At 44.2% G+C, this 25101-nt stretch overlaps 1 protein-coding gene across 2 annotated transcripts in view; it reads right to left on the minus strand.

The window, feature by feature from the left end:
* Window positions 1-25101, minus strand: part of SYN3 (synapsin III) — a gene marked incomplete at both ends in the record, with an annotated part of 164925 nt that overhangs the window by 137594 nt on the left and 2230 nt on the right. For both annotated transcript variants that reach the window (XM_082280008.1, XM_082280007.1), the window contains 2 exons: window positions 5064-5155; window positions 15091-15148. In XM_082280008.1, the coding sequence (XP_082136134.1) occupies window positions 5064-5155; window positions 15091-15148 (150 nt within the window). The remainder of the gene's footprint in view (window positions 1-5063; window positions 5156-15090; window positions 15149-25101) is intronic.

Consider the following 25101-nt stretch of genomic DNA (forward strand, 5'->3'; position numbering starts at 1 on the left):
CACACCACACTGTAAGTGCTATGGCCACCACTCTGACAGGTCCCATGCAAACAGGAGAATGTGCTTTCTCTCCTGGATGATCGGCCCCAGTGGCAAAAGAGACCTCTCTACAGGGAGACAGGAGATGAGAGCAGTCTGGTGCATGATTAATTTATATCCTTAAAGGTCTGAAATGCTCCCAAAGACACTAGTATTCCCCAGGTAAAAGAGCTGTCCAGATTTTCAACATATCCCCACCTTATTCCCATATCTACTGGAATTAATAGCTGAAGTCTTGTGAAATCCAAAAGTCAGGCAGAGGACTGAATTTAATCTAATACAGAACCTGGGATCATAGTTTGGGAGTCGAAATGTTGCTGTCAGAAGCAGATACAGCCCAAATTTTCATTTCTACTTAAACACTTTTATAATATCCTGAAAGCATAAATGCACCTCAGAGTGGGTGCAGTGCCAACACTGACAGCCTCTTTACACTGCCAAAATATTGACAGGAAGGGCCCTTCAGAGAAATGTGAAAATAAAAATCCTATTCCTCACACCTAACCCCAGTAAAAGTGACACAGTCCAAGAGCTTTCTAGAGTAAATTAGACTGCAGATGGTTCACTGTATCCTTCTGTTTGTGTGTGTAGACCTGTCCAGAGGGAAGTTGTGTGTGCACTGGGAGGAGGATGAAGAATCCACCCAAGTGTTTTAAAAGTAGGCATAAACCCACACTTGTTTTTACACACTCTTTAGTACTCCAGCTACTGCACCCACCTTTTCCCTGCTGTTAAGAGCTGCTGTCTAAGCTGGTGAGGGATCCTTTGAGATGAATAAACACTACCTCCTGCTTCCCATATTTAACTCTTCAGTGGAGAAGGTCTGCTGCCAATTTTTTCCAAATAAATGCTGGGGTAATAAGGACCAATGTGTGGGACATCCCCCACCCCACCAGCCCTGGCTGAGCCCAACACTGCTCCTGGTGCCCAGCTCATCCCACTGGTGTCCTCAGTCAGGGCAAGGGTCACAGGGCACAAACACAGGAAAGTGCTTGCTAGAGACTGCACAAGGCACTTCATGGCCAGCTCTCTGTCTGAAGGAAATGTGCTGAACAGGCTGATGGAGCCTTCACAAACCATGGTGAAACTGGCACAGAAAACACAGATGCAGTTTTTTACATTTGTTAGATGATAGCCTCTGTCTCCAGTAGCACATTTTGCTGACACTACCTCAAATCCTCCACCCCCTCCTACAGATGTGCAGAACTTAGTAGCTAAAAAAGAGAAGTTGGAGACCGAGAACACTGTTACTGTAAAATTAAATTCTTGGAGCCATGCTTGTTTTAAAAATCAGGCAAGCAAAGTAATGCCTGGCTTCAGTAAGATTGTTTGGTAACTTAATTGTGGCTACTTACTTCAAGATACGCAGGCTAGGAGTCATGTATATGTCCATGTCTTTGCTTTCTGTAATTGCCAATAATATTTCTAAAGCATCTTTTTTTTTTTTAAAATTTTCCTGATGCAAGTGGTAAATGGAAGGCTTTAAGGACTGTTATACCTTCTTCTTAGGGAATTTAAGAATTCTTAGGTAAAAGAACCACAATTTTTTCCCAGGGCAGTTCAAATCAGTTGACATGGGGTCTGAAAAAATGCCTTAACTCCAAGGTGTCAGAAGGGATTACGCAAACAGCAGAAAAAGGCTTTGGTTTAAACTTTGCTTTACATGTGCGATATGGTATTTACAGCTTAAAGACAGAACTAGGAGACCTGCTCCAAAATGACAAAATTTTATAGGCTAATAAATTGTTAGATAGCTTATCAGTAAATGTAATGTCAAATTGGAGAGGACAGCCCAGTGGTTGCTGAATATGAATATGAATATTAGTTGTTGCTCTTAAGAAGTTTATTATTTTGGTGATTTAAATCTACTTGTCTGTAGTATATTCACTGTCTTTCCACTAAACTGCTACATTCTATTGCTCTCCCTTTGAAGAGGAATGTGAAGCAGGCAGGGCTCCTGCAGGGGGGCATCCCAAATGTGGTTGTTAGCAAGATGATGTTGTATTTACCTTCCTATAAATTGTCAGTGGGATTTCCATGACTCTGGGTATTAAAAAAACAAGATGAGTATTATATTTCACCATCTAGAAGCATTCCGATTTTGGAATGAATATTTTGCTTAATAATTAACAGAGGCCTAATAAGTGATGGAAAAAAAATGACAGCAGCAGCAGTGTTGGTGCACACGTGAGTTGAAGGGGTCTCCCTGTGGCTGGGCACTCTGAAGTGTGTCTGTGGCCAGGCAGGACATGGCTGTGAGTGGGATAGTGGGACTTGAAGGGAGTGGGAAGCAGCTGCATCCATGTGGATGGGCTGAGGTGCCTCTGCACAGCTCAGTTCCACAATTCACTTTCTGAAGTGAAGAAGAGTTTTAATTTCTATACCTTCTAGAGTATTGCTAGGAGTGGCTGTGGAAGTTGGGTCACCTGAATTCTTAAACTCACTGAGCTGGGCACAACAGGGGCACATCAGCACAGGCTGCAAACAAATATTTGCTGCTTGCAAGGACTATGGCATGTAGCATATGCTATATAAATTGCGTATCCAGACAAGTGTGTATTTACCAAATCCACTTCCCACAAGGCAAATGTGTCCTTAAACATGCAGGTATGAAAACAAAAAACCCTGAGCTAATGACATTCAAAACCCCAGGTATTTCATAAATAAATATCCATGCAAAAATGCTAGCTGGAATACCTGTGTATTCACTGAGAGCAGAAACATGAACACCATGCCCCAGACAGTTTTGTGAAATAAATTTTGTCTTCAGTTTCAGTTTAATAGCTCAAGATCTTTCTGCCAGATGTATGAATGGCTTTGGGAGGAAAGACACAGGAAGGAAAATGAAGATGTGATCAACCTAGGAAATGGTTCTTGGGAAACCTTCCAGCATCATGAGCAAGCAAACACAAGAGTGCATTAGCACAGCACACTGTCTGATGAACGCTCCAGCGGCTGGTTCATGGGACACAATGCTTTGTTTCACTCAGAAACAGACATTTGTGGCACAGGAGAAAGCAAATGCATGTAACAGACACAACTTTAAAGGTTTTTAGCAGAGGCTCATGACATTTTACCAAAGAACAAATGCCTTGTGGATGTACTAAGAGAGATGTCAGGACCTGAAATGAATTGATGGACCACAGTCATAGCTAATTGACAGTGACATGTTTTGCTTTGCACTGTTTGGACTGGAAATGACATCTTGAGAAATTAAACTGAGGCCACCATGCTCAAAATCACAGTTTGTCAGCTGTTCTAAGAATCCCTTTCAAGAATAGCACTGCATGCTACATTATGTGTCCCTATCTCTAATTTTGAACTAGTTGCAAACAGACAAAAGCATTGATAAAATGTGTCAAGAGTATTAAACTCAAAGATGCTGAATACACCAAATAGTGCAAAGGAATTGTACACAGAGAAGCAGGGCAGCTAGAAAAATTAATTTGGAACAGCAGTAAGATTTCAACACAAACAAAGAAAAGCTATTGTATCAAAGATGAAATGTAGAGTTGTAACAACAGGAGCTCATAAAGATGAAGGCTTGGGAATAATGGGGTGGAAGGTAATATTGGTGCTGTGTAAACAGAGGCATCATACACACATGTGACAATGTACACTACTCTTCACATAGAACTTGTAAAAATGCATGTCACATTAGCTCCAGATTACTGGCACTCTGGTGCTTGAAAGAGGGGGAGCAATGCTTTTGGAAAGTGAATTGGATGTGTGATTGGAGAAGCATTGCTCGGGAAAAGGCTGCTTGCAATGACTGCAATTACAAAGTAATGCTAGTAGGACAGAAATCCCCACCAAGCAGAGACAGATATTACCTCTGAGATATACCACAGGGCAAAGCCAGAGCACTGGGAGTCTCTCACAAAAAAAGAAGTGGTATTTCAGGAGCAAATCAGGCTGCAAGCATCAGGATCACAGAATCATAGAATACTTTGTATTGGAAGGGACCTTAAAGGTCATCTAGTTCCAACCCCCTTGTCATGAGCAGGGAAACCTCACAATAGACCAGGTTGTTCAAAGCACCATCTAGTGCTGAACACAGCCAAGGATGGGGCATCCACACCTTCTCTGGGCAGCCTGTTCCCATGCTTCACCACCCTCACAATAAAGGAAAAAAATCTACCCTCATTCAGTTTAAAGCCATCCCCACTTGTCCTATCACTACATGCCCTTGCAAAACTCTGTTGTAGTTCCCTTTAGGTACTTGAAGGTCCTGTAAGGTCTCCCTGGAGCCTTCTCATCTCTAGGCTGAACGATGCTAACTCTCTCAGCCTATCTTCACAGGAGAGGTGCTTCAGCCCCCTGACGATTATCATGGTCCCCTTTGGACTCGCTCTAACAGGTCCATGTCCTTCTTATACTGGGTGCCCCAGAGCTGGCTGCAGCACTGCAGGTGGGGTCTCACCAGAGTGGAGCAGAGGGGCAGAATGCCCTCCCTTGCCCTGCTGGCCACGCTGCTTTGGATGCAACCCAGGACGTGGTTGGCTTTCAGGGCTGTGAGAGCATACTGCTGGCTTATGTCAAGCCTCTCGTCCCCCCAACACTCCCAAGTCCTTCTCCTCAGGGCTGCTCTTGGTCTGGTCATCTGGGCTTAGTGGCTATTGCGAGGGTAGTCCAATGGGATCAGGGTCTAAGTCAGGCAGGCTAGTGAATTAGAGCCACTGTTTAAAATGAAGGTGAGTTGACAGAGAAGCAAGAAAAACCAAGGGAGAAGATCTGTTATCCCTTTTATTGGGAGTCTGGAGGCTAAAAAGAACCTGAGAAGGAGGCATTTGCTGTTGCATGAAGGGTCTAGACTGGAAACAATGACTGCATGGCATAATGTGCACCTGAGACCTGATACAAACCCACCAGTCAGGCCAGTCTTTTCACCACTTCCAAGAATCCTTGGAGCCAACAGGACTATGCTGCCCTGACTCAGATACTTGTCACCCCCTGAGGCCAACCTGCTTGCCCCAGTATTGATCCAGACAGCCCAGTTTTCAAGACCAACTGGTGCTCCTCACCTGACCACCTTGGTGCCGTTCCTCATGACCTGCATGTCCACCATGCAGCCACCCATGACGTAAGCAGCCAGGTTCAACTCGGAGAACTCGGCCTGGAGTGGAGCAAAAGGACAAAGTGTTACTCAGGGGCAGCAGAGACACAAACACATGGATACAGACGCAGAGTTTTCTTTGTCTGGAATGTGCCTTTCCTTCTTTTTTCAATTTTTTTTCCTTTCTGTGAGGCAACTGGAGATCCAATTATAGCTAGCTTGCCCTGAGAGACTGCAGAAGTATTTATGGCTCCCACACTCGAGGTGTAAAAGTATACAGGATTAGGCTTATTGCAGTAATGAGTACTGAAGGAATTAAGAATGAGCAAGCTGAAAAATGCACACAGGAAAGAATAATAATAATACTAATAAAAAGAGGTAAGGTCATTTGAATTCAAATTCCAAGTTTCCACTTGGAGACATCAATTTAGAATTATTTCTGAGTTGGCTGCTGTGCCACTGGCCAGCTATAAATCTAATACAAAAGATTTAAACCTTTTAAAACCTCATTATGTTGCAGGAAGGTGATAAGCAGAGGTCACCTGATGTGATTTGCTTATTAAGATTTTTACTATTAAAGAGTTAGCAAAGCTGGGCAGGCTATAAACAGAGCTGCTCAATCATTAAAACGCTTTGTATTTTAAAAGAGGCACGACTTACAAGGCTGGAAAGGTTGGCAAGGGATATTTCAGCCGTGGGGAGCAAAAGGCACAGGGGAGATTGTGACTGCAGAAGTTGTCAGTGAAGGTCAGGACACAAATCAGAGTGACTGGCTGGGTGAGAGAAGTGATAATCCTGACTGGAGAGCTAGCAAGGCTTGGTGGTCTCAGGCCACTCTCAGTAGGAGGATGGCAGGATTACCTGATCAGAGTTAGTCTTGTGCTTCAAATCCTAACTCTGGTCTTGATGAGCAAATGAGTAAACCTTGAACTAGAATATTCTAGTGCCATGCAGGTCCTCCCTTTCTAACATGATGCAGATTCAAAATCTGATATTAAATTAGTGCCTGTGATATAAATATAAACAAACAGGTTTAATTTTTTGAGGCAGAAAATATAGTCTTCTCCCTTTGAGCAGTTTTTTTCCCCTTCCTTTTTCAGGCATTTTTTCTGACTTAGTATGATGAGGACTGGGCAGAAGTAAAATCATCTTCTAACCAGTAGCTATCTAATACCAGAACACTCAGATGGTGCTGCTAACACTTATGATTTTATTGAGATCCTTGTGCTGTTTAATGTTCTTCTGCTACTTCTATTAGCTGGAACCAAAAGATAGTGCCAGGAACAACTTTTATACATTAAAAAAAGGCAAAAAAAGGCAGGGGAAGAAAAAAAAAAGCATGTTTTGTCCTCATGAACTCATGGAAAAAACTTGCCAATGGAGAACTAGTGCACCTGTAAAGGCTCAAAGGCCAGATGACAAATGAAAAAATAATTTACAACTTTCTTCTTTTAAAATCCATGTAATTTTAAAGCAATGGCTGCGGACTGGTGACCCAATGATGTAATGAGATTTCATGTCTGTGGCCCTGCGTAAACTTTTTAAAGCAACACCCTTACATGATCTTACATCATTGTAACTCCTAATTACAATGAAAAAAGGGGGAAAATTCCTGTTGCCAAGAAATAAATGCTACTTCAAACACAAACACATACACACACAGACACACTCACAGGGAGGGATTGGCAGTGGTTCAGGTGACTGCCTGGGTTTTACTCGTGAGAGATTGCACTGTGTTGCCTTGGCCACAGCCACGCTTCTTCAGTGACCCTGTCAGATCAGAGATAAGAGAACATGTACCCCTAAAAGGCACCTGCCTTTTATACATTCAAAAAATCTCAGGAGATCTAGGGAGAGAGGAGTCCACCTTGGACAAATTCAGTAAGATCAGATGCTTTGGGCACCATCAGTGATCTCCCCACTGGGTCAAGGCACGCTTGCTAGTTTACACGTTAGCTCCAGAGGTTGTGTGGATCGGGGAGATGAAAGGATGTTTTTCCCACCTCTGTGTCTCCATATGCCTCAGAGATGTCCTGCTCTGAAAGCAGAGTGCTGTCGAGCTGGACCTCCAGCTTCTGCTGCTGAGGAATGCACTCTCTGATGTGAACACCAGCGCAAGAAAGGGAAGTTTTAGGTCTGTGTTTTCATGATTTTTATGCTTTTCTACCATAATTTTTTTTCCATAATGGTTTGTAGTAAAGAGCTTAACACTCCTCTTTGCTGGGGGTGAAAACAGACAATCTTCATTCGATGAGGGGCACTTACAGTCTAACTAAGTTGGTGTGACAGGCGTTTCCCTGAGGAAGTCAGGCCAAACAAAGCTGTGCTCAGACACCTGACCTGCAAACAGGCCTGAGAACCCCCCGAGCTGGTGAGTACTTCATGCCAAACTGCCAGGACCAATTTCAGGCCCTGCTAATGTCAAGAGCCAGAAGAAAAGGAGAAATCCCCTTTGGCAACCATTGTCCAGGGAACCCTGGCAAGGAGAGAGAAGTGTAGAGAGGGTCTGGGGGATTCGGCTATCTCACCCCCAAAACACCCAGATCTACAATCAGAGCTGAGGGACAATCCTGACCTTTTCCTGGCATTCACTTCTGCTTTAACAGACAAAGTTAAGGAATGCTGCTGCTTTCATGTAGCTGCTTTGTCCCATCCAACAGGCTGCTGCTAGCTGGCGTTTGGAAGAAGGCTAAAACCTTCAGTCAGCAGAAATTGTTTCCTGTTGATTTTCCAGTGCTCCCTGTATTTTTAACTTTGTGGGTTTTGTAGCCTGATGACTTCCCTTGGCTGGGATTTCAACTCTGAGATCATCTCCAGGCTGAGTTTACCTTGCAGACAAAGAGGTTTTTGAAAGCAGACCATGCAGATACAGTGACAGGTAACTATGCATAAAACAGGAGAGCCCAGCTCCCCGTGGCCTTGCAGAGTCACTTGCATTAGGAATCATGGAACAGAAGAAGGCACTGCATTAGCCTGGTGGTGTTTTATACTCGCTTTGCAACAGTGCCAGTGGCTGCAAAAACATTCAGGGCAAGAGCAAACCAGGTGTGACAAATGTGACACAATCTGTCTTGAAGAATAACGTAACACAGACTGTGGGAGTAGAAATATTTCATACCTCTTTGAGGCTCAGATATGAGATGATGCCCACAGCTACTTTGATCATAGTTTTGTCAAAAATGCCTACTTCAGGTATTAAGAATCAGAGAACTCTCCAGATCATTTGGACTAAACCTTAAGGTACTCTCAGTTTCCATCAGTGTTCTCTGTGTGCTGGAGATCTTTTTGGTGAGCTATTTTAGAGTGTCTGTTTCTGTTTCGTGATATTAAAACAAGGACGATTTTGCCATTTTAAATCATGAAATGGTAGAAATGCCTGGCTTGGTAGCTATGCCTGTTAGTGATTCAAGGGAAGCACATGTTCAAGGTGTATTTTAAGCATTCTTCATAGAATAACAGAAAGTTGTGTTGGAAGGACTTCAAGACATCACACAGTCTTTCTCTCTTTCCTAAGGCATGACCATCTCTGCCTCTGCCGTTGTGTGCAGATACTACATAACCTCTTCTGTCTTCCATAGATGAGGAACCTCCTCAGGCAGTCTGTACCTTAATAACCACAGAAAATTTTCCCAACGCCCAACCTAAATCTCTCCCCTTACCTTTTAAGACAGCAATTATTTTGTGTCCATTATGTCTTCCTGCAGAACCCGAAGGCTTATTCCTGAAAGACTTGCACATCCTTCTTCCATTTTTTTTTTCCCTAGACAAAACTAGCCCCATTCTTGTAAGATTTTCTCGTAGATGACGTTTTTCAGTGAATTGATCAGAGTTGTTGCTGACACCAGGATTCTCTCTGGAAAGTCCACAACTCCCTTCATTTGCAATACTGCCAACCATATGTTTGAGTATGGATTTGTCATACATGCAGCAGTGTGACTGCTTTCTAGCTCACATTCTGGCTGAGATCCACTGTAATCCTTGTGTTGCTTTGTCTAGGCTGCTGACTAGCCTGGTCCGTGCCATGGCTTAGGCACTTGGGCTGAGGAGTTGCTACTGTATAATCAAATCACATGCATTCCTCAGTGGATTTCATGCCTTATTTTTTGGTGGATCTTCCAATATGTACAAGGAAAAGCCCACATCAGGCTGCATTCCTAAAGCAGCACATTTCACTCCAACCATTGCAAGCATCTCAAGGGGAAAGTAAGCAATCCCTAAATCCTGCACAGGCAGAAAGGTGGGCAGATAGTACGGGTGCCAGTGGGATGAGGGTTGGGGCTATGCATGCTTGGTGCACAAGCATGCAGCACTGGAGATTACACATCCTGATTCCCCATGTCTCTTCCTGAGACATTTTTCCTTGGGGAGGCACCCTGCTCCCCACCTGCCCCCAGTACCACCAGGATTGATCTCTGGGAGAAAAGAATGGAGAGAGTCCCTCTGCGATGGGAATGCTGCTTTGTGGCTTCAACAGCAGCTTCCACAAGTGCTCTTCACAAGTCCTGAAGCTAGGATGCATTCTCCCAGAGACAATGCTGGTGCTGAAGGTCCAGATGCCTTCCCCTGCGTGAACACCTTTTGGTGCATCAGCTCTGATGGCATTCAGAATTGTCTCTTGAATTTTCATTTCAGAAGTTATGTGACTGTCTGAAAATCTGAGGTTTAGAAAAAGCGCATTTCTAAATATTTTGATCCCAGGAAATGGCTCAAAACCATAAACTCTGTAAACCTCCAAAAGTCAATGAAAATTAAAAAAAAGAAAAAGAAGAGAGTATTTTTTTAAATTTAAGAAAATAATGACTTTAGAGTCATTCTTGCTAGTTCTCCAGGTCCCTTTATTCATGGTTTCTGAATGCTTGCATGTGGCAAAGCTAGGAGAACTGCTGTTGCTGTTATTGAACTGCTTTCTGGCATTCAGTTGGAAAAAACCCCAAGCCCTAAACATATAATGAACAAAAATTATACAGTTGTTTGACAAGAGGCTAATTTTCCTTTCATCACACACAGACCTGTCAGACTACCTTTTGAAAGGACCATTTTACGCCACACATGAAAATACCTCTTTAGGGCGGGAAGTACAAAGGAGCTGGAATTCATGATTTGTATTACAATTATCTTCTGTGACTGCCAAGTACAACTTTTTTCCTGACAATGCTGCCAATGGAGTCGTAATCTATACCACAAGACTTTTCCAGAAGCATGTACATAGAAGTTCACTGAATAATCATTCCCTGAAAATAAACTGAACAGTGGGAACAAGTGAATGAGCTGTGCAAGAAGAATGTGTGTCAGACGGACGGACGGACCCACCTCATCACAGCAGGAAATGGTGGGAAGGAGACGGGTGAACAAACAGGAATAAAAGTGTAGATGGACCTTCTGGCCTCATGGCTCCCCTGTCACACTTCTCACCCCACTCCACCATCATTAGCCAGTGTCAGGAAAGACGTCTCTGAACATATTCAAATTCCTTTGGGAAATACCTGCAGGAAAGGTACCCTGAAGGTGGTGCACTCTCTCTAAGAGGTGCTGCTTGCTCTTGTCTGCTGTGTCTCCCACTGGTCCATGCAGGGCACAGGGCTGGAACAGCCCATTAGAGCCATAGGGTCTAACCTCTCACTATGCCTGGCACCATGTCATGAAACCCTTTCTTGCACCAGGGTATTTACTAAAAGCACTGATGTCTCCTTTATCCTCTGTTATGGCAGCATAAACAAACTCAACTCTGTCAGTCTCCTCTCATAAGCCAGGTCTCCATGGCCATCCCAATGCCCCTGCTCTGCACACCTCCTGCTTTGTGGACATCACTCTCCCAGACAGGTGTCAAGTGTCCCACTCATCTGCCCCCCACCCTCAGTGTCACCTACTATCCTGTCTGATGGGTCTGTGGTTGTCCAGGTCTCAGCCCCATCTCTGTTGCCCTCTTCTGCTCGTCTGTGGCTGTGCTGGGGATGCATGGCCACAAGGCATTCACCTTGGGCTTGGGGCATGTCTAATGCCCAAGAAGACCCCACATGAGATATGTTATGATCTGTATGGGAAACCCCAGGAATCCTTAGAGCACACAAGATTTAGTTTCCTCTGGGACAGCACAGAGAGGGTGGGAAAAGAGGTGCTGAATTAGTTTCTCTCTAATGAAGGAAACGATTTGACAGAGCATAAGGCCTATAGTGTAATTCTTCCTCTTCCTCAGTGTACTGTGGTTCCTAATGCCTCCTGTCCTCTGGCCAATGAAGAACTGAGGAGATAGAAGAAAAATTCTTTTTGTGAGAGACTAAAAGCAATGTGGTCCACTCCTGTGGCATGTTAAGATTATTCTTTAAGTTCACCTTAGCCTTCGAGCCATTTATTCAAACTTCTGCTTTTCATTTCGGAAAGAACTTTTTTAGTATTTGTATTTCTAGAGGAAAGAACTGGAGATGCATACACTGCAGTTCTGAAAGCTAGACATCACCAGGCAAGTAAAAGCAGCAACGTGGATCAAAATCTAAGCAGCTTATTTTTAGCATAAAATAGAGATAGTATTTTTAGACTCAGCTGTTCCTTAAAGCTTAGGGCTTTACCCACACTGAGTAAAAACTTAAACCATCAGGGTTTTAACGGGAATAGGTCAAATAGATTTTCACTTTTGGATCAGTGTTTCCATCAGTCTCACGAAAGACAATCATTGCTATAGAAGTGGAAAAATATGCAAATAACCAAAACTTAATCCAAACTGCTTCCAAAGAAAAAGGGGCCATGGCACAGGAGAACACTTGGACTGGCTTTACACCACCAAAGCCTTTCACCTCTCTCCTTGCATCCAGCAGAAAGAAGGCAATAGCACTGCCTGCCTGGTTTCACTAAATGGTGGACAATAATAAATCCTGCAGCCTTTAAAACACATTAATAAATATGGTTTCAGTGTTACACTGAAGATTAGAAGAGAAGAAACAAAGGTGGAAACAAAGTCAGACTTCACTTTCATTTTAATGGATGACAGGAGAGTGGTGTACCTGCCACAGTGTCCCTGCCAGCCCTCTCCTTATCCAGCACCTTAGCAGGTGCTGCCCACAGTAACCCCTATCTCTTCCTGGGGGTAATGGATGTGAAGAACAAGGGCCTGGGGTTGTTATCGAGGTCATGCAATTCATTCAGTGCTAAAGAACCAGAAAACCTTATTTGAGAGTCCATAAAACCTATTTTCCTACAGGCTGAGACTTGCAGAAGCAGCTCCCTGAGCAGCAGGATGGCATTTAACAGTCTCTTCCCTGTGTATTACCCAGTGTCTAATATGAACTGAATTCACCTCTTGCAGAAACTTAGCATCTTGAAACATCTGCCTGTTTCTCAAATTCAGCTGAAATGAGCCAATGCTTTCCACAGGGCTGGGTGTGGGGGACAGACAGAGCAGGACAGCAGGATCACACATGTCCTGCATTCCTCAGAGGAGGGGGGAGGCAGCCTGGAGAGCTGGTAGGGTGTACAACCAGATTAGATAACTGACTTCCCGCTGCTGAGGGAGGGAGAGACAGTGCTGCTTTCAGCACTCCTGCTCCATTACAAGTAAGTGATGCCATGACTTTCAAGAAAATATCAACTACTATCCTGTTCTGCTTCCCCCACAGATTGCTAAAATGGCTTGCTAAGAAAGAATTAAGATGTAACAAAGATGGATATGAAAGAGGAGGAGAAAAACTTCAAACCAGCTACAGAACATCCTGGAAGAATGGCAAAAGAGTTAGCATGGTCAGTAAAAATAAGGCAGTGGCTTTTTCCCAATGTGGTTTTTCAAGAGTATTTAACATTTGGATATTTCCTTTCATTGCTTTCTGCCATTCAAACTTCTTTGTTATTTAGCTTTTCAGATCAAAAGTGGTTTTTCTCCTATAAAACCTAAAAAAAGTTCCTGGGGCAAACTGTATTTCTGGCTGAGTTAATAATGTGTGGTTATCTGAACCAGGATCAAATGGAAAAATGAAAAACTGAATTAACTTACTAAGCAGACCAAATGGTTCAAGAGGTGCCCAAGAGTCAAGCTCTCTGATGAAGAGGTTATTCAGAACTGAACAGCCAGGTTAAGGCTTGTGCTCCATGGCCCAGTCTGTGTGCCATTCAGGGGAGAGTTACAGGAGTGAAGACTGGTAAGCTGGGAACTCAAAGAGAAAGATGTGGACCATACTGATGAACAGTTATTCCCTTTTTTTTCCTTTTTCATAAGAAAACTGTGGAAGAATATTTTTTTTTTTAGGTAGAGAGGGTTAGCATTCTGCCTCAGGGGACCCATTCCCACAACAGTTTAGGCTCCTGGACTGCTTGAGGAAGAGGGTGAAGAAGTCAGGAAGGCTCCAGACGAACAGGGTTGCAGTAATGAAGAAAAATTAAATATCAAGAAATACTGAGCAAGGATGGATGGCCAAACAAAGAAGGGGACAAAAAGCCAGAGTCTGAAGGAAGCAGTGCCTTTCTCTTCACCTAAACAATACACAGGAGAGCCCTGGGGTCAGATTCAAGGACTGCCCATGACAATGCAGCTTCTGTGTTTCCCTGGACAGATTGATCCAGCTGGTAAAAGTCATCATTTGTTCTCCTTCTGAGGTCTGGAGGAGTCAAGAGCAGCTCCCTGCCCACCAAACAGAGGCTGGGCTGCCTGATTTGGGTGGCAGGGAGGGGAAAGGTGGAAACAGCCAGGATCCTTGTTTTCTTGTTTTCTGTTCCTCAACTCTCCAGCCCACTGGGGGCTTCATTCCCTTGGGCAAAGAAGCAGTCCCTGTGTGGGCATTTAATGAAAGCTGCAGGGGCCTGGCCATGGTCCTCACCAGCAGAATCACATCATGGTCTTGGCTTGGAGCAATCTGTTGCCTCATCTCAAACATGGATATTCAGCCTATGTGAAGGATTTCAAGAGGTAGACTGGGAAAATCTCCCTACAGGAGTCCGTGGGGAAATGGGATAAGCTACCTTGTGGTGGTGACAAGGGTCTCAACTTGATCTCCCAGCAGGGAACCAGAGTCCACTTCTGACCTTCTGCACTCACCAACCATTTGAAGGCAGTTCCTTTATAAGGACCTCAAGTGCAGTAACATTTGAGGAGAAGGAGTATTAGGGGAAAGGTCGAGCTGGGAGGTTTAGGAAAGAACTAACAGGTCATTTTGAAGAGTATCTGGTCTAACTTTGAAGCTGGCCCTGCTTTGAGTGATGGAGACAGTTGGATCTTCTAAGTGAGAAGCATGATTTAAATTTTTAAAAAATTTTTCCTATACTCTTTTAGGATAACTGCTAAGGCAGCCAACAAAATAAGGACTTTGATGAAGAAATGCCAGGAAGAATTATTCTTGCTAATACCACCCAGACTGACAAGTACGACATCAATAAAAAAGAAAAATCTGTCCCAGAAGCAGTTTGATAAGAACATGTGCGCTCATGAACAGTCATAGACAACAGGACAGGACCCCTTTGAAAAGAGAAGAAACCTTTTTGAGGGCAATGGGTCCTGAGAAAGTCTTCAAAACCACTGCATTAATAATCTGTACATACACGATGCAGAATCAACAGCTTTATAAAAACAGAAAATATCAGGTCATTCAAACAACATTCAGATTTCTTTATCCACCCAAACATTATTATGGCCCTAATGAGTATAAAATAAGCATATGATTCCTTCAGGATCACCACCTTATCTCTACATCTCTCTCTTCTTATGCCTGCTTTCAAGTCAGGTGTCTGCAGATGATGATTGTTAATAATAATTTCTACTTTGGCAACAGCATCCAGTCATAGTCAATATGGGACTTTTGTTTGACAGACACTGCACCAGCACACAGAGCAGGGGACAGACCCCAACATGAAGAGTTTTCAGCTGAAATGAATGTCTAACAAGGCTAACAGGGAAACAGGATGTGTCCAGTGCCCATCAGAAAACAGGCTATGAGCCTCATTACTGTTCCTGGGACAGATTACCTCTCCTTAGCCCTGTCCACATGCATTCCTTAGAGAGACATTCACTTGTCACTGACCTGTTCCACTCGGATATCAAATTCTCCATTCACCTTCTTCCCCTGGAAATATTTGGCCCTGCAGAAGAAACAAGAGAGACAAACATGGTTAAATAAGATTTTTGGCTTTCATTACATACCGTTTTGCTTCTGTGTTTCCCTTTTCGCTGAAGAATTTCTATCCGGGTCACAGCATGTTTTTCTAATTCCTATCTCCTTTTAGCTTTCTGTTCTCCAGGAGAAACCTGCCAAGCCAGATGAAAACCACATTGGAACGTTCCTTCAAGGCTTGTTACTTTTTCATTTAATTTTCAAACTGAAAACCAAATGTTCTCCTAATCTTTTCCAGGGAACAACTCTAATCAATGATTCCTTGCTAGATCTCATTTAATACTCAATCTTTATTCTGTAAAAGGAGAGCAACATATGGTGCAGCACTGGGAACTTCTGATGTTGAGCAAGGAGCTTTATCATCACAGCTGAAGTACTCGTGAAGCCTGTTCTCATGCTGTCTCACTACAGAGCTGCTTTCCGCTTCTGTTTCTTCTTGCTGTTGATTTAGAGAAACCATATCTGCATCTCTACAGTATCACTGATGAAGGATGAACTCCTGAACTGAGAAACCTTGTTTGCTTTGGGGTTGAACACTGCTGTGAGAAGAACATACACCTTCCACCAGCTCTGTTCCTATCTCCCCACGTGATGCAGACACCAAAGCACTTCTAGAAGGTTGTTCCTGTGAGGGGAAGGCTGACAGTAGTGTTGGAGAAGAAAAGAGAGGAAAAGGACAGGCAGTTCTAGCTTTTTGTATTCATATTTGTGTATAATTCCCTTTATATTGATTAGTCAGTGGGGAAATTGCCAGTATAAATTTCCCTGTGAATATTTCTCCCCAGTTCTTCCTCTCACCAAACAAGCTTGACAGAAGAAAACATGAATTTATTTTGTCAGTCCTCCTCCCCTGTAAACTTTCAGAAGGCCATGTAGGCTCCAAAGGGCTCTTCTATTTGGAAAGCATTGAAAACAGTTTAGTCCCGCAAGAGCTGTTTCCAGAGACAAAGTAACTCTGGGTTCTGTTTCCAATTGGCAAAGACAGGACAGAATAAAGAAGTAAAGGAAAATGAGGGGAAGCCGGCTTTGCTCCCTATTTTATAGTATAAGCAAAAAAAAAAAAAAAAAAGCTGGCTCACATTTTTACTATGTGTCTATTTGTTCCAATAAAAAAAGGAGAGACAGTAGGAAGGCAATTTCCCCCATGGCTGAAACACACCAGCTTTTAGCTGAATGCTCCCCTCCCCCAGAAACGTGATGTGTAAATAAAAAAGTTGTTTTGTCATTCTGGCTCAAAACAAAGTCAACATTTTTCATTATAATAGAAAAAACCATTCAAAATGTCAAAAGCTTTGTGCTTAATTCTTACAAGTACATCTGAATGCTGCATCACACTTCCCTTCCCAGACAGCCCATCCATCAGCATGGTGCAAATAAAACTTCTGCATAGGTGAGGGACAATGTAGCAGCCAGGTGTAACCAAGACCAGGTGACTCAAACAAGCCCTGTTTGGTATAAAAAGCAGATCTCTGGCTACTTTTCCTTTTTATTTTGAATTTATGAGCGTTGCATGAACAAAAGCAACTCAGCAGACAAGCTAACACATCACGCCTCTAACAATAAACAGGAACTCTAAATGCACTTAATAATCCCATTAGATTTCTGGAGGCATGGCTCTAGAGGGTCTGGCAATATTCCTCACTCCTAAACATTGGGGATATTGCTGCAACCAGTGACTTCTTAAAAACTGCAATAAGCTTTCAGAGGGCTCACAGGAACTGGTCTGAAATTTGAGGCGCACTATTCCCTGGTACAAGTTTGTTTTTATTCCCAGCATGCTCATAATATATATTCCTTACCCACATTTATGAAACACACTTCCTCCCTCTATGGCCTCTCCTCTTTGCCGACCAGCTGGTTGCAAGCTCCTTGGTGATGCTCTGCTTCAGCTTGCAATGAAGCACAACAGTCTTCAGCCTGGTTCAGATGGAGCAAAGAGGCTTCCACTGCCTGGTCCAGGAAACTGGCCTCCACACGGTTACAAAATCCTCTTTCTCCTCTCTACAGTACTGGCTGTGTTCATGGATGGTCACACAGAGGGTGCATCCAGCATTAGGAGTTGTTGGAGTAGTGCAAGGGACCTCAGCTCAGACACTGTGTGACCTCTCCATCCTATCCCCCTTTCCACACAGGTTGTCTCATCCAATGTCCCAAGAATTTTCCTCCAACAGCACAATATATCCCTTTCTTTCCAAGACAGCCCCCCCAGAAGCTGAACCTGCTCTGAGTGTCTCTGAAGACTACAGGTGCTAAGCAATTTGCAGCCAAATATTTTGATCACATCATTTTGACACAGCCCAGGGTAAGAATAAAACACTTCTTACTGAAATGTCTCTGAAATGGATGAGAGATGCTTTCAACTCTCACCTCAGGTTTTGGAGCCCCTGGACAGTAGAGGGTATCATGTTTAAATGACAAATGGCCTTAGCATCCTCCTGGAGCCCCTCAAATTTTAAGCAAGCTGGAATCATTGCTGATGCTGTGGAAGCATCATACCTCTTGCAGGAGAGAGAGACTCTTCTGGTCAGTTCTGCCCCATGTATGAGGTGGTTTGTGGTCCTTACAGTGGTCATGAGACAGAGGAAAGGAAGATCACGCTGCTGTGGTGGGGATGCACGAGAAAGAAATATGGATGTTTCTGGCAGTCTCATGGCTGTACAAGACATTTGTGGATGCTCTCTGCCCCAAAACCACCTGAGCAAGTCTCCTCAAGACCTCTGCCTAGGACCTGACTGCTGCAGAGTTACCTAGGCAGCTTGTAGTCCAGCAGAGGAGCGGTGCCCAGAAGACCAGAGAAAAACCTTTCTGGGGAGCCTCGGAAGTGTTCCCACTCACCTCCAGCACAACCAGCCAGCAGCAATGAGAGGAGCAGCTCATTGCCCCAGGAGGGCTCACTGTCCCCAGCTTGGGACACCGGGCAAACCACTTGCCACACAGACCCACCATCTCTCCCAGGCAGCCAGCAGCACTGACCACTGCTTGGCTGGCCACCCCTTTATTTTAAAGCATGTCAGATGTTCAGCTCAGCAGAACACAGAGCTATGATTTGGCTAGGCAGGGTGCAGATGGGGTGGTGCGGTTGCTGTGATCTCAGTGAATTAGCATGTAAGCATGTTTTGACTGAAGAAAACTGCAGGGCCATGCTCAAGAACAGTTCCTGGGTGGGATTTATAGAGCTAGGCAATCCATTTAAATGTGGCCCCAAGGACTGGGAGGGAGGAAGCACCTTGACAAACAGCCAAAGGTCTGCCCTGGCTTGTAGGAAAGAAGCTTGCCTTGAACCCCTCTCTCCTTCTGATGAAGAAGCTGCATGCTCTGGAAAAGGACATATTTTCTGGGTGCAAAGGCATCAGACAAACATAACTTTCACTTTCTGCCTCAGCTCTGACATGACTACAGGGACATAAGAAACCCAATGCCTCTTCTTATGAAGTAATCTGGAAAGGATAGAAGTTCATTTTGCAGAGATATTCTGTAAACCAGCCCCAGTCTGCCTCAATTGCCATGGCTGGAGGAAGCATATACAACAGTTTTCTGTCAGATATGGAGTGTACCTTTAACAGCAGCAGGGAATAATAGGTGATCAATTCACATCCAATTACCTACCTCAGGCTAATTCACAGATTTTCAGATCTTCCTAGGAGAGACCTCAGTGGAACTGATACAGCAAATATTGGAATGCTGTCTTGGAAACTGGGAAGCCATTCTTCAGAGAACTAATAAGCCTGAGTCCAAATCCCCTGTGATGTGAGTAAACCCAGACTCACATCTGTATCACTGTTCAACAGAGGCCTTGAGCTACAAACTCAAGAGCTGGCTTGTACCTTCAACCCAAAAATGGGCCCTCCTCACTGAGAGCATGAAAAAGAAGGACACCAGGATATTGTAGTGGTAAATTCCTCCAAATCCTCTGACTTAGCTTGTGCCTCTGGATGAAGACACAGCAAGCAAAGAAAGCCAAGTGATGCTTTGGATGGAAACCACTTCTTATCTGGAGCAGGAAGCAGCCTTTCCAACCCTGTGGAGGGGCCAGAGCAACACACGATGAAGAGAGAAATGCGTGGGACTCTTGGGGAGAGGTAGGCAAGGGAGTGGGTGGAAGAAAGAAGGAGAGAAATGGTAAGAAGAGACCTGGATAAACAAACCAAAAGGCATCCATGGATAAATTCTGGAATTATCTGAATTATTTCCCTGGTATCACATTACACATACTTCTCTCAAGCCCTTGGGAAAATAAGGCATGCAATTTCTTTCTGGATAATGCAGGAAAAGGCAAGGCTGAAGCCCCCTGGTTTGGGTGTGGGGGCACCTTGGGGAGGGTGGGGAGATGGTGAGGCACTGCACAAAATCCCCGTGTCAAAGGGCCTGGGGGCCCAAGTGATGCACAAGGCGCTCACTGTATGTCCGCATTGTCTCCTTCATAAAAGGGGCTGGGACTGGGAAAAAGGAGGCAGTTTCCAGGATACTGGCCAGCAGCTGCTGGAATGCTTCGACCCCCCCAGCCCCTACATGCTATAAGGGCAGCAGGGAGGGGAAGGGGGAGGAGAGATGCATTTGTGCCCTTTTATTGAGAGGGTGGAAATAAGGAAGGTTTTCCTTTCAGGAGCCAGTTCTCACCCCCTCCACCACTTTCCCCACTTCAGAAATTCTCAGCTGTACCTAGTAAGAATTTTGAGATGGTCAAGTCCTGACTGCCCAGGGCATAGGGATGGGAAAAATCACTCCATAAATGCTGAGGTCTGCAAGCTGCTGGAGCTTTTGTCCACATCTGCTTTGGCCCAGAGACCTTTACGCAGTGTTCAGCTGTGGGATGGACTGGTTGGTAGTTAATACTTACTCTGCAAGAGTACCTTGGGGCAAGGGGTGGGGGTGTCAGGATGGTGAATAAGAGTGATGGATGCGTGCTTTGACACCTCAGGAAACAAGGTTTGAATTAAAAGTTAAATGGACCAGAGACAAGTGCACAAAGAAAGAAAAGGTATTTACATTGTACATACCAACAGGGAGGGACGAATGGGTAAACCTCAGGTTTGTGTTGGGTCAAAAGGTAACCCTAAACACCCTGATACTTTGGCAGGAACTCCATAGAAGTTTCAGCTTCATCCCCGGGCACAGCAGTGCTGTGACCAGCCCTGTTCTCCCCGGGGTGAGATCACCTTGCTCCCGGTGCTGTCACCACCTGACTTGCTGTGGCCACCGAACAGAACGCCAGCTGTGCAGCGCTGCAGGTGTGTCCTCAGTGTCCTCGGCTGGGCTGTGGGAACAGACTTCTTTTGTTGCCTTCTGGGAAGAACCACAAAACCCAGCCCACTCTGGTTACTGTAAAACCACCCCTGAAACGTTATTAGTTATGGGATCACATCAAGGGAAGGAACGCCTCACCCGAAGGGGGTTGTGCTGTGCTCTGATGGCAGTATGGGTTAGGGATTTTTGGATAAAGGAAGTCCTCTGGTGAGGTCCTTGATGAGATCTGAGGTCCCACCCTACAGGGCTGGGAGGATTTTCTTGGCTTGAATGCACATGGAAAGGGAAGCTTTGAGGCAGCAAAGGAGAAGGGTTTTTAAAATCTTCTTTAGTGAGCCCTCCCTTTCTGAAGGCCTGTTTTCCGGGGAGACCTGGCTTGGCAAGCCAGCAGCACTTTAAGGATCGCACACACAACTATTCAGGCCACTCTTTGTATTCAAGGAATTGTGGAGTCCCACACAATACTGGCCTCCCAGCATCTTCCTGTGCCACCTCCTGCTCATCAAACAGGGGTAATCAAAGCCATCCCCCCACCAAGAGAAGAAGCACTAGTTAGTGCAGCGCTATTGCTTTTGGGCACAGCTTTTTGTGCTTCTCCGAGCTGTCAGAATAGGAAGGACACTTTGCTGTAGGTCTGGTCCCCCACCCAGGCTGTACTGTGGTCACATTCCTCCTGCCCACAAAGAGCTGGGGGTAGGAGGGTAGGGGGTGGAGGTGGGGTACTGCATTAAGTACAACATGAGGCAGCAATTTGATTTTGTGTGTTATCAAAACAGTGCATTGCTGGAACATTTCCACATTGCTAAATCTAAATAATATGGCCTGGAGCTGTTTGCAAGGGGTATCATTTTTTGTTGAGAATTTTGCAATATTTTTTTCCAGCTGCTTCAGTTCTCCTTGAATTTGAGGAGCAGGAGAACTGGCCTAACTTGGACCAACAGTGGGGCAGGGCTGTGGACTTCCAGGCAGAAGAAATCTGGCTCACAAACTCTGAGAAATGTATCTGAGGGTTGGGTTTGTTGGTTTTTTTTAACATGTACAGGACTAGGCAGGACATTCTGAGGTTAAATTCTATGCATTTATAGGAACTCTGGTAAAGTAATTAAGGACCCAGATTTGACTTGCATTAGCACAGTTATAACCTGGTGGGGAATGTTTTCCATATTCTTTGTGTCTATTTTTGTAATGATACTAATCCTTTACATTTCTGTATCACCTTTCATTTAGGGGGACTAGATCCCAAGATACTTTACGTATGCAGGATAAAAATACAGACAGACACGACGGTGATATACCTAAAACAGATTGGAAAGTGATGTGATAAATGCAATTTCTTGAAAACTTTTGACAGCCTTGCCTCCCTCTCACCCCTATGTCTGTATTCTAGGGAATACAGAAACTCTCCATGCTGCTTCCAGGCATGTATATGTGCACAAACACACACACTCCTTTAACACAAGCTTGCCTCCACTTTCTGCTTTCCACTTCTCAAAAAGTGGAACTTGGCAAGAAGTATAGGAACAAAAATATTCGGTCCTGGGTAGACAAGGCTAAAGGATGAAAATATGAGGGCTTTTAAACCAGATTTGTGAAAACGTAGATTTTACATGCATGTTTTTTCAAATTATTGCTGCACTGTTGCACGGAACTTGTGAAATATTAAAAGGTCACCACTGTGTAAAAAAAGCTAATCCATAATAATCTATTTTCAGTCACCACCATGTTAGATGATTTGGGATTTCTTATCAGGAAATATAGACAAAACTTTGCAATTTAACCAGCAAATTCCTAAATTCAAGCTTGAACTCCAAAACTTACCATTATGTTTAAAAGAGGTGCAGAAATATTCTTCCTAATGGGAGCCTTAGTACATCACCTTCAGCCTACTGAAAGCATGAAATGACTCATGACACTCATTGAATATTTTTAAAAGGAATTCCTTGAAAAAAACTTAGGATTTAGGAACTCCCTTGCTAATAAAATTCAGTATTAGGGTATTATTTGACCAGTCACGTTTTTAGGCAAATGACATATTTAGGGCTCAATATTTTCATGTTTCAGAAGTAAAAATCATTTTCTTTTTAAAGAAGTTGATCATTTCCTTTGACCAGTATAAAACGGTAATCCTGTCAAATCAGTCCATAATTAGACCTGAATCATGGCGTTATTGTTATACAAAGAACCATTTCAAATGCATTAAGAGGATTTCATTCAGTGTTAATCACAGTTTTTCTCTTCCTTGATCTTAAAATTTTTGGAGACAGGATGTTCAGGCAGATTTGGCCACAAATTAAAGGGGAGAAAAAACAATGCAGTTTTGTGTCTCCTAAAACATCCTCTGTGACTTATTTTTTGGAGAAGCATGTCACAGTCCTCGTGTGTGGAGCTGCTGCACACAGGCACATGTATTTTGGCCAAGGCACCAAACACAGCACTGTGAGCTCTTGAAACAGCCTGAAACTTGGACAAAACACAGCAATGGCTTTGAAAAGCCACATGAGCTGTTTCACAAATGTAACTTAGATACCCAGCAAATGCAACAAGAACAACTTTGTTATGCTGTCTGGTCCGGAAAGCGACTCTTTTAGCATGTGTGGCTTATAGGAGCCTTAGCTGTGCTTGATCACTTCCCCCATAAGCTGTTTAAACAGGAGGCATTAGACTGGAAAGCTGAGCACTTTCACAGAGGACAGGGGTTAATAATTCACAGTACAAAATCCTGTTTGATCTGCTGAGAAATTCAATCCAGCAAGAGCATAATTTTCTTAATAGCATGGTGGGCGAGGAGGTTGCCAGAGGTGGGATGCTTTCCTCCTGGCTGAGGTCAGGCTGCCAGAGCTGGCCCACGTGCCACCACCTGGAGTTCTGCTGTCTCCTTTCCTCATGGTCCTGCTCCCTTTTGCTGTGTGTTTAACACATGCACGTGCACTCATGTCTGAGCTCCATTTTTTCTGGCAACTGCTTTAGGTGAGTTGTGGATGCGTTTTTGGAAGCCTCCCAAAGCACAGATACTCCCAGCCCATCAGAAGGAGCCTCATTCTCCAGGTGCAGGCTCCCCAGCTGAGAAATGTGCCAGTAATGACAGAAGAGGAGCCAAGCTTTTCCCTGGTGTGTTGATGCACAGGTACATTCACTGCTGTGCATGCCTCTGAGGGCTGCCTGTCAAAGCCAAGAGCACAAGAGAGCTGTATAGATAGCATTTTCCTCTCGTGCACATCCTACACAAGGCAATTCACTGCGTGCTTCCTTGAAATGTCTAGAGCTGTGTCTTTGAGGAGAATGGAAAATTTGTCAGAATGTTGCCACTTTAACAGAAAGCTGGGTGAGTTCCATTGTTTTTAATAGAATGTACCTTTCTTTTACTGCTGCTAATGCAGAAAGCAGCTGATCATATTCCGTGGGACTCACACGGTTTTTATAGTGCTTTGCCTTTGGAATAAACCAGAGCGGATTGCATGTCAAGAACGGCAAGGATTTTATAGTGGAAGACAGACCGTAGATTCCCATGCATGCTCTTTCTTCCCTTCAGACCTCTGAGAGAAATCGAGTGCTGTACTGTACCATCAGAGACATAGTAGCGCCTCAGAAACAGAAAAGACTGCCATTTGTCACTTTGAAGTGTGTTGTACTTGCACTTGCCTGTTTGGGTTGTTAAAGCATTTCGTCACGCACTTGCGCAACACCTCATCCTAATCCACAATTGCAGCCCTTCGCTGTAATACAAACAGTGATGATAAATTAATGTCTGGCTTGGCCATATTGCTACAGTCTCCAATTCTGAGATAGTGTTTTCATTTAGAGAAGAGAAATCAAAGGGCAGATTCCTCTGTCTCTCACCCTTCCTGTCCGTGAACAAGCTGGTCCTTGTTGTACACTCTGTGTAACTCGCTCTCGGGGAGGAGGCACTGTGGAAGCCCCCACCCTTAAAATAAGGGCAACACTTCAGTAGTTATTTCTTGGGGATATTTTTAGTAAACTATTTCAAAAGGAGGAGGAAAATGTTTCTTGGAAACCAAATACAAAGGTTTCACAAGTAGAAAGACCAGAGCAGGTGGAGATGAAACACATTACAAACATGATGCTTCTTCCAAACCCAGAATCACCAGCACAGAAATAACAATGTGCTGTTGTTCACTTTCCAAAGTCGGGACTGTTTCTGTACATGATGCAGAGTGGATAGTCAGAATCCCTGGATAATCAGCTTCGTCAGCTGGGCTCTCACAAGGCAAACACTGCTTCCTGAGGCTGCTCAGCCTGAACTCACATAACACCCTGAGACCACGAAGGTGGCTAGCATTGCTCAGAAGTACCTTACCAAAAGTAAACATCCATGGAGCCATGGAGCCACTGCTCTTCAGTGCTGCTCTCAAGGGGCTCACTGAGTTTCCTGGAGACACAAAAATCAACCAGCAAGAAGCACTCCTGGCCCACTGGAGTGGTTGCATTGGTATGTTCTCTCAGAAAGGACCATGTACTGCTGCCTTTAAGCTGGGGAAGTTTCCAGACATGTATTTCTGTTCATGCTGCAAAGAGCCATGGCAGGGAAGGGTTAGTAATGTTCTTTCCTTGTTTTTCATGTCATACATACATCAGGGTATGATCATGAATTCATACACTAATTTTGTTCAGTGTCCTCACAGCCTTAGAGAAAGTAAAGGCAGGGAGCCTTTGCAAGCA

The sequence above is a fragment of the Coloeus monedula genome (genome assembly GCF_965178545.1).
Source record: "Coloeus monedula genome assembly, chromosome: 4".
NCBI classification, from domain to species: domain Eukaryota; kingdom Metazoa; phylum Chordata; class Aves; order Passeriformes; family Corvidae; genus Coloeus; species Coloeus monedula.